The sequence below is a fragment of the Phalaenopsis equestris genome, unplaced genomic scaffold, assembly GCF_001263595.1.
Source record: "Phalaenopsis equestris unplaced genomic scaffold, ASM126359v1 Scaffold000271, whole genome shotgun sequence".
In the NCBI taxonomy this organism is placed as follows: domain Eukaryota; kingdom Viridiplantae; phylum Streptophyta; class Magnoliopsida; order Asparagales; family Orchidaceae; genus Phalaenopsis; species Phalaenopsis equestris.
The window spans coordinates 73,220-83,771 of NW_018164713.1; the positions used below are offsets into that span (position 1 = coordinate 73,220).

Consider the following 10,552-nt stretch of genomic DNA (forward strand, 5'->3'; position numbering starts at 1 on the left):
GCAAATAATGTGCCCATTTATTCATTTGTTTTTTGTATGACACAGTTCCAATTCCAAAAAAAGGTTAAAGACAGTAGACATAGGGTCATAAAATGCATAGACCTAATGTAATGAATTGCATAGTAAGTAATAAAAACATCAACCATAGAAGAGATTTCATTTTCCAAACATAAATATCTTTTTTAAAGAATGGAAACTTATCCTTTCCATGGATAAAGAGAAAGATAATACATATATAAAGTAAACACAAGATCAGCACATACATAAAATGGTCATAAAACTAATTATAGATATTAAATCTACATATATTTAGAAAAATTCACATAATTGTATTTTCTAAGATCAATGTTTGAGGCCTCTAAACTAAAAGCCAATTAAATCAATGACCTTTGATATACTGCTTAAGCTAAGAGCTAAACTTCAAAATCAAAGCAAATGTGACATAGATAATTTAGGAGCAAATGAACCAGCAAATATCCGAGAGTTGAATGACCAAGCACTTCACTTTCCACTTAGAACATATATCAAAATTCAAATATAGAAACACACTGCATGTCCTAGAAAGAGCAAAAATGCTTTGCCAAATCAATCAACTACAAGAAAACGTGGTAATTTAACCAAAAAAAAAAAAAAACTTTGATCTTATTCCGGCCATATGCATTGAGATCCGAAGGCTTAAACCGCATGAAAAAAAAAGGATGCAAAATGAGAGTAAACATTACTCTAATGTGTATACGGCTATGAATGGCATTAAGACGGATCCAATCCACAGCTTCCCGTCCTTCTCCTCAACTTCGCTGGCAGCTCTAACCACCTTTCCTTCTCGATCCTCCAACATTTCAAGCAGCTCTCCTTCAGGGCTGTACCTGGCAATAACCGCATGAAGCTTTCCACCAATACGCACCAAGAACTGCAGTCTTGCTGGAATTGGAAGTTTCAGCAGAAATTTTGACAACCGGAGATATGTGCTCAAGATATAGGCAACTCTGGTGGCGCGGCAATGTATTGCCACCCAGAATTCTCCCTTATCATTTGTCCTCACATTATCTGGAAAACCAGGCAGCTGAACAAAAACCTCAGATGTCCCAGCCTTGTCACCCTTCAACCAATATCTACTCAACCTGCATTGCCACAAAATTTTGAGGGACAAATAGTTTTTCAGGCTCTAAAGATGCAAATCAAAAGAAGAAAATGAGGCACAAAGAAATGTTAACCTTCCACGACTGCCTTCACTGAATATAAGGAAAGATCTGTCCTTGCTTAGGGAGACGCCATTAGGGAATTGAAGGTCTCTAAGGAGGACTGTTGTTTCTTTAGTAACTGAATTATATTTCAGAAGCCTCCCTGAAGGCTCAGCAGAGAGCACCAGTTGAATGAAGTGCCTACAAAAGCAACAGATGTGTCAGTTGTTTCTGATTAAATAGTGCTATGGTTAAGTAATAGTGCAAATTGCCTGGCTTGTTTATGACTTACTTTAAGGATTAGTTCATTATAAATATGAAGAAGGGAGCAGTGTCTTCTAACCATAGAGCAGAAACGGCTGTCATATATATTAGAGTACCATTTTTTAATTAATATGTGGAACCTTAAGCAACGAACTTGATCTACTGAATAAAGCGTACCACCGAGATTTTAAGAGAATCTTGCTCCATCCGAGATTTATATCATATATGTTTTAGATTTAGTATGAAGGGAAAGCTAATTGTGCTGCTGGTGAGGATCTTTCTCCATCTGAGATTAGGTGACGTTTCCTCTCAATTAACCATCGAAAAACATTAACTTGGTGTTTTAGAATTTAAGAGTAATAATCAGTACCTTACATCCATTCGAAGCAAACCACCACTTCCGATTTGCATTTTGCATATAATGGCATATAAACAGTTTCGACATCTTCATATCTAAAAAAGCCTATTCTTTTTATTCCCCTCCACCATTCATCCACCCTATATCAACTAGTTGAAGCTTTAAGTTTATGTTAAGCAGAAAAATTTATGCATGGGTGCCTTGATTTAATATATATCATGAATTTCCCAAAGACTCGTATTTTGATTAGGGTCGTCTCTCTTTCATTACGCAACTCAAGGCATTTTCTCTTCAAGCCTCTCTCTCATAAAAGACTACAGTTTCATGTTTCCCACTAGATCCATCCTCATTCTGGATTTTCATATGAGGATTCTTAAAAAGGAGTTGAATTTTGACTTAATCTACATAACCCCTTATTGTTCCAAAATGGATATTATTTCCTCAACTCAAAAAACTTCTTTATAAATCAGTTTTCTTAAATCTTTGCACTCAGTTTTTTATGTTCCAATGACAATGACTGCAAGAACTTTCATGGCAAAGGTCCTAATTGAGATTGATGTTACTGAAAAGTTTGAGAGCATTTAGATTGACAGTATGGAAAATATTGATTAGTAGAAAGCGGTTTTAGTAAAAGTCTTATCCTATTATTTTCATTGTCATTTTCTTGGCCATGCTTTCCTTTGATAGGAATTTTGCAAATAATACGGCAAATAATGTGCCCATTTGATGTGAGTGAACCCCAATAAACTTCATTTCCATACAATGGCATCTGTTGATGTGTTATTCATATATTATGGAGGTATTATTGAGGTGCTATTATCGTTTAAACAATAATAACACCTCAAAATCACCTCAGTCACAATGATTGTTATTAATGTGTTATTGGTGTGTTATTGATGTGTTATTGATGTGATAAAACCATTGACAAAAGAACAACCTCTATTGAAGTGTTATAGATGTGTTATGGAAGTATTATTGAGGTGTTATTATTGTTTACACAACAATAACACCTCAAATTGTTGTTTACACAACAATAACACCTCAAAAATACCTCAGTCATAATCATTTCGGGGTTATTCTACTAGATTTAAGGCTCGATCACAACCATTTCTTCGTTATTATATACCATACAAAATGGAAAATATTCTAATTCTACTCTAAATGAAAATGTAGCATAATACCTGGATTTTGTTGAACTGCTAGGTTTCATGGTTGTCCTTAATGGTTGTGCCTTTCACAGACGAGGCAATGCGCCAATTAGGGTTTTGCCAACCGACAAAAGTTGCCGAATGAATCACCTTCCTTTGAGTGGCGTGGAATGTGTTACAAAAACCTAGGGTTTCGCCAAAAAGGAAGGAACCGGACGCAGAGCTTGAAACCGTCAGAATAGTGCCATGAAAATGCCAAAGAATGCCTTTTGAATGAAGCATCACAACTTTGGGTTCGATTCGGGTCGGGTCAGACGATTAGAAGTAACTTTTTGAATTTTAAAAATACTGGGTCTAGGTTTCGAGCCGGGACGCGCGGTAAAAATCATTTATTTTCATCGTTTCTTATGCGGGTCTCGACATTCCACGTGGTGATTCGGGATTGGACTCCAGACAGAGCTCTGCATCCGAAGTTTGGAAGTAATATTTTCACATGTTAAAATATCTAATTTAAATTTCAGGATTTATTTTTTTTTCCTGTTAAGACTTATAATAAAAAATAATTTATTCCTAGAAAAAAGTTATAAGGAATAAATTCTTTCCTTAATATAAGGAGATATTTTTGTTTCATATATTAGGAATTATTTGTTTTCCTATTATCTCCTAATAATTAAATATGAATTAATTATTGGAGATATCAGGTGATATATCTTTCCTTTCATATTATTTTTTTTTATTATTTTTCTTATTATAGGATTCTTATAAGGGTTATTTATACCTCATTCATATCAATGAAAGTATTCTGAAATATTCCACATTATTCTAAATTTCAACATGCTATCAGAGCGAGGTTCGAGGGCAGGGAAAAAAAATTTGGGCAGCGCGGGAATAAAGAAAATTTCGGCAAGGTTCGCGGCAGTTTGTATTTCGGCGCAGAGGAAGTTCGAAAATGAAGAGGGCTTCGGACGGTTCGGCAGGAAGACGAGGGCTTTTCCGCGAAGGCTTCAAGTGCGACGCCAGGCGAGCGAAGACAGTAGGAGTTAGGCGAAGTTTCGGAGGAGTCGGTGCGGAAGACGTCGACGAGATCAGCAGAGGTGCAGGAAGGCGTCGACGAGATTGACAGAGGAATCACGGCAGGAATCGCGACATTCGCGATCGCGACAGAGGAATCGCGGCTTCGGCTTCGGCGGGTGTGACGGGGGGTGGTTGGACCGGCGTCAGGCGAAGTCACTACAGGCAAAAAAGAAAGGTTTGGCGTCAGCCTAGAGCTGAGGCAAAAATTGGAAGCTTCAATTTCATTCCTTTGCTGAAGGCGGAAGAAAATTGGAAGAGAATCAAGTTCCGATTTTATTGTGGAGAAGAAAATTGAAAGAGAAATCAAGTTTCGATTTTATTCCTTTGAGGGAGGCGGGGAAGAAAATTGGAAGGAAGGAAGTAAGTTCCAATTTTATTCCTTTGCTGCGTAGAAGAAATTTGGAAGGGATATTTTTCAGATTTCTCTAGAGGCAATAAAGGAAATTTCCTCCTATTAACCAAGAGAATTTTGTTGCACGCGGAGATTTTGCAGGACGCAGGAAAGACAAGGAAAGAGAATCTGCTGCTGCACTCGGGAAAGGAAAGATTTTTTTCCGAAATGAAAGCGTAGCAAAGTTTTTCTGGAAGGAAAGCGGAGCTTTTCTGAAAGAAAAAAAAGAGTTTTTCTGGAAGAAGAGAGCTTTTCTTGTAAGTTTAAGGAAAAAGATTTCTGGGAAAATTTAATTAAGGAAAAATTCTTTTTTTGGGAAACTTAATTAAGAGAATCTTAATTAAAAGATTATTTAAAAATATTTGTGGCCCAACCCACATTGGTGCATAAGAAACTCCATGATGTATTTTCTCTTAAGGGGCTGAATATTCGCCAAAGTGGTTATTTGTTAGGCATATGCATTTCTCCTAAGGGGCTGGATATTCGCCAATGTGGAGATTTGTTGGGCATATGTATTTCTCTTAAAGGGTTGGATATTCGCCAATATGAAGATTTGTTGGGCATAAATATTTCTCTTAAAGGGTTGGATATTCGCCAAGGTGAAGATTTATTAGGTATGACTCATATACCAGATAAGGGACAGATGCTGGAGCGGAGGGGAAGATTCTGCCCAAATTAGAAGAGTTTCCTTATGTGGGTTGAGGGTACGGTACAGGGGTAATTTGGTAATTATATATTGTACTCAATTTTTCCTTTTCTGTTCTTTTTAGGGTTATAAATAGGTTTGCTTGTAACCCTAAGTTATTCTATTATGTATCATGTTCTTTTTTTTTCTGGATTAGTGAAAAAGTTACCGCTTCGCTGCTGAGGATGTAGGCATCTTTACCGAACCTCGTAAATTTCTGTGTTCTTCTGGATTTGTGTCGATTCCTATTTTCTTGCCCCAAATTTCTCAACAAGTGGTATCAGAGTCAGATTTTTGCCCTAACCACCGATAATTGTTGGAGTACCGTCAAGACTCCCTTCTCGCCGACCAGCCTTCTTGCAGGACGAGAAGGGAGGATGCCTTGATTCTCGTTCATTCGTCTGCTTGTCGTCTCATGATTTCTTTAGATCTCCTTCGATAACTATCGTTGCTTCTTCCACTTCGACTTCGTCAGCTTCTTCGTGTTAATGAGACGACCGGAAGGGAGGAACTATTTCTCCACCTTCAATTCATTAACAACGTTTTTTGTCCGCATTGACTGCTTCATCTCCTTCATCCCCTCAAACTGACCCTTCCCTTTCGCGGAAGGTTCTTCCGCTGATCGATAGAGCGGGCACGAAACTAGTTCGCTGCTGCCCTTTCCCGGTTGATATCGTCACATTGCTTACCGTCGGCGCCTTTGATAATTGCTTCTCCTCTCCTGTGTGTGAGGGAACATTTTCGGTTCCGTCGCCATCGAAGTTGAGAGGGGAGACCTCACCCATTGTCGGCAGAGATCCCGCATTAAAGCGTTCACTCATTCGTCGATATCTTCGCCTTCTGCAACTCTTTTGGTTTCTTCTTCTCCGATCTCGCCTCCTAGTTGCCTCTTAGTCTCCGCTACTGATCTCGGACCATACGGCAATGGCTTCGTACATCTCCGCCCGTACCCTAAATTCTAGTCTGTACTCCGAATCGGCAGAGACTCCTCCCATGAGGAAATCAATAAGGAATCCAATAGCGCCAGCTTCCTTTGGTGCGGAAGCAACGGCAGAAAAGGATGGAGTGATGGGTGGAATGCTTCCGTGATAATTTTGCATAATTGGGATCTGCACTGCTGCATTGCCATAGGTGTGAGGGAATTTGTGAACGTTGCTATTCCTAACAGGGGCGCGAGGGGCAATCTTAGAAATGAAGTAAGATTGTCCATTCAATTTCTGCAACACAGATGGATATCTCAGCTGGTCTTCCATAATTAACAGCCATTCAATTTCTGCAAAGCCGCCATCTTCTTATACTACATCGAAGGCTCCTTCTCCCGCTTGCCGGTGTTGTTATCATCTCCCTCGCCAGCATTACTTCGGCTGCGGCAGAAGCCCCAGCACCATCCCCTGTATCTAGGACAGTTGCTCTTTCCGTTCCTGTCGCTGCTGCGTTCACCCTACAGTTGGAGCTATCCCTTGATGAATTTCCTGCCACTGGAACACTTGTAGCCCTTCCCGCTGGTGAAATTCCATCCTGCGGTCTTTCCTGCCGCCAGAACTTTCTGCAGACATATCTGCTGCCAATTGGACCTTCGGGCTTACTCCTGCGGCATTTCCTGCCGCCAAAACTTCTTGCGAACATATCTGTTGCCAACTGGATCTTCGGACTTACTCCTGTAGTCGATTCTCTCCCCTGCAGCCTTTCCCGCTGTCGGACCTCCCTCATGCAGTTTTTCTCGCCGTCGGATCTACCTCAACAAATTTTTCCCTGCAGATTTTAGCCAGCTTTTCCCAAGGAAAGCACTGTTCTTTACTGCAGCATTATTGCAGCCTTCTCCGAGCACTACAGCTTTCCTGAGCACTGTCGTTAGTCCTTTGCAGCTTTCGTGCAACCTCCCTGCAGTCTTCTTGCAGTTTTCCTGCATCTCTCTTGTAGCATTATTGCAGCCTTCTTATTGCTTTCATGCAATTATCAGTTAACCGGTGACTTACAAATTTATCAATATCTCAAAATTGAGCTTAACCATCGTCCAAGCCACTTTCAGGCTTCGGCACTCACAGACTTCGACATGCTCGGATTCGGAGCTCTCAGGCTTCAGCGCCCTCAAGCTTCGGCATTCTCGGCTTCGGGACCTTCGGCACTTACGGTTTGAGGATTGTTGGCAAATTGATGCTACCTGTTCAGTCAGCATACCACAGCTGAACTTTTTAAATTCAAGTTGAATATGGTTTTCAACCATGTTCAACTTGAGAGGAAGTGTTGAAATATCAAATTTAAATTACAGGATTTATTATCTTTCCTGTTAAGACTTATAATAGAAAATAATTTATTCATAGAAAAAGTTATGAGGAATAAATTATTTCCTTAATATAAGGAGATATTTTTATTTCATATATTAGAAATTATTTGTTTTCCTATTTTATATTATTTCCTATTATCTCCTAATAATTAAATATGAATTAATTATTGGAGATGTCTGGTGATATATCTTTCCTTTATTATTTTCTTTTTATTATTTTTTCTATTATAGGATTCTTGTAAAGGTTATTTATAGCTCGTTCATATCAATAAAAATATTCCCAAGTATTCCACTTTATTCTGCATTATTCTAAATTTCAACATCTCCTTTCTAGGACCTTCCCTCTCGCTTCTCTGTGTCGTTGATTCGAGAGGGTATACAGCTCGAGGGGTATTATAAAATAGAAATAAGTTAAAAAGGAAAAAAAAATTAGGTAAATACTCGGTTTTCTAAAATTCACTCCTGATTACAACAAGGATAGCCAATGGAGCCAAAGCCATCAGAACGATATCAATCAATGGAAAACTGCTCCAAAATTTTATTAGAATCCAACCATACTTGAAAATTCATTTTTCTATCGAATTACGTCAGATTATAGGAATAGTTACCAAACTAGACAAGAGATCAACAAAATTCAGAAGGACGTGAAAGCACAATACCTCCTCTGAAAGTTGAAGCTGCTATCAGTAAAATAAACACTTCCATCGTCATCAATATCGAGATCATTGGTAAACCTGAATGGGACACCTTCTGCCTCCGTGGTCAGCGGAGTAGCCAACCCACCTTCAGAGCCAACCTTCAGCAAACCAAAATATGCATCAGCGATATAAAGATCTCCAGTTTTCTTGTTGAATCGAAGACCTAACGGCCGCCCGCAGATGTGCTCGTTTTCCAGATAGCTGAAAGCTGATGGCTTCGGGTTACATATATCGGATCTGCTCATGAAACAGAACCAATTTCGTGATTACAGCGACCGGGACAAAGTAATAATTACTAAAAAAAATGAAATTTTGTAAAATAAAATTAAGAATATATTATATGATGATAATCATATGCGAATTAAAAAAAAAAGAAAATTTGAGAACATTTGTTTATAAATCTGTTTTTTGATTTATATACAAATAAACGTAAATTTAAAAAATATAGACAAAATTATACTTTAAAAATTTTAATTTAATGAGTTATTACATTCTAAAATTAAAAGAATATGGTTTTTGATTCATAAGAATGAAGGAGATACAAAAAAAAAGTATTAAATTTTAATTATCATATAAAATTCAATCTGTTAAAATATTAAAATACTTTTAAATTTTGAATCATCTTATTTGGAGTATTTGATTTTTATTTTGCTACTCAGTAGGCTCCACAGGACCAATATTTCCACTGAATCTCAAATGCAGCCAGAGAGGAAAACAAAACGCAAAATGAAAAGTCTCCCGGTTCCCAAATGAAATGACCAACTATAGTTTCCCATCAAACTTTAAATAATCCAATAAATCGAGAAAAAAAAATACTTAAGATCTAAATTTGTATTATTTGAAAAGTCAATCTAATATAAAATTCCTTAAATTCTAATAAAGTAAAAAAATTCACAAGTTGTCAAATTTTGCCCCAAAAATTAATGAATTTAGAAATCATAATAGTTAATGACTTGGACCTACTATTTTTTTGAAAAATTATTACATACAGACGACGTATGCAGAAATGTATGCGCTGACCGATTTCCACTATTGATCAGAGTTTTCATTAATTTTTATTTTTTTTAAAAAAAAAGTTGGACCCACCGAAATACAATTTTCTTCTGATAAATGATGGAGATCAGACGGCGTATGCATTTTTAAGTAATAATTTTTCCTATTTTTTAATTATAAACGGTGGAAAACCTCACTCATTAGCCGGGAAAAGGAGTCTTAAGGCGGTGTTTGGCTGCACATTGATTTGACGTAAATTAAAATTTATCAAATCCAATAAAAATTTGAATTTATCAAATCCTCTTGTAATAGAGATGGAAATTGCTCGCAACCACCGAATAAATGCAACCCATAAATTTTTTGAATTTAAATTTATGCATAATTACATATAGAGCACAAGAAACATTATTATTTACAATTTTTTTGAGTTGTATCATTATGAATTTGATAAAAATAAAAGATATAGGGTGGGGTTTTATCAAGTTATTTGAGTGAGAATTTGAAAAATAGACAAAACAGAGGGCTTGATTTAGAAATAGCAATGTTTTGAGTGTGTTATATGTAATTGCCCCCTTAATTAATATATTGTTTGATATTTGATTAAATTTACTTTTAAATTCATGTCAAAAATCGAACAATATGCTACCAAACAAAACCTAAATTCCAGCGATCGAAGATTTCCAAACCCTCCCACCTGCCCACCGCGCAGTGCGATAACAAAGCCTTCGTCGAAACCTCCGCTTTCTCTTTCAAAGCAAGGGAACAGACCTGTTCGGCGAAGCGTAGGCGAAGTCTGACCAGAACTCGCCGTTCCAGAACACGATTCGGCCGTCAGCGACGCCAGTGTAAGGGCCGCGACCGAGAGGGTCGAAGGCGATGCTCTCCGGCCCTTGGACCTGATTTACGAACTTCAACTCCGCTTTCTGAAGACGATTCTCGGCGTCTCTCTCCGCCGGAAGCTCCGACCACGGCGGCAGATCCGCGGGGTAGACCTCGAAGCCCGGAAAGTTGGCCATGGGACGGTGATTGAAGGGGTCGGTGCCGCAGTAGAGTGCAGCAAGGAGAAATAGACCGGCTAGAATTGCTCCAGCGGATGCCATCACTGACAGCTTTCGAAGCTTTACGGCGAAATGCTTTGGTATAGCTCCTGCTAAGTTGGTTATGGGGTAGGGTAGTTGAGATGTGGAGACGGGTAATTAATGTCTTCACGCAAGGCGTGACGCAGGGTAACAATAAAATTTTATTAAAAAATAAAATCTTCCACACTATCAAAGAAATTTTTACAAAAATAAAAAATAAGAAATTATAATCGGCGACCATTGGGCTTTTTTGACCTAGTAAAAGGAACAATCTTCTCCCCTGCAAAGGTGAGAATTTAGGGCCCGTTTGGGACAGCTTGTACTCACTGTTTGTTTAGCATGTTTCAGGTGATAATCTGAAAACTGCGTTTTCTGTTTTAACAAGAAGCCGATCGCG

General features: G+C 38.1%; 1 protein-coding gene across 1 annotated transcript; it reads right to left on the reverse strand.

Moving 5' to 3' along the window:
* Window positions 1-484: 484 nt before the first annotated feature.
* Window positions 485-10,291, reverse strand: LOC110024725 (protein STRICTOSIDINE SYNTHASE-LIKE 3-like). The gene is made up of 4 exons (XM_020724852.1): window positions 9,845-10,291; window positions 8,045-8,320; window positions 1,215-1,382; window positions 485-1,121 (listed from the first exon to the last, which is right to left on the reverse strand). Exons 1-4 carry the CDS (start codon window positions 10,174-10,176, stop codon window positions 719-721), a joined length of 1,179 nt encoding a protein of 392 aa, XP_020580511.1. The 5' UTR covers window positions 10,177-10,291; the 3' UTR covers window positions 485-718.
* Between the last annotated feature and the right edge of the window lie 261 nt (window positions 10,292-10,552).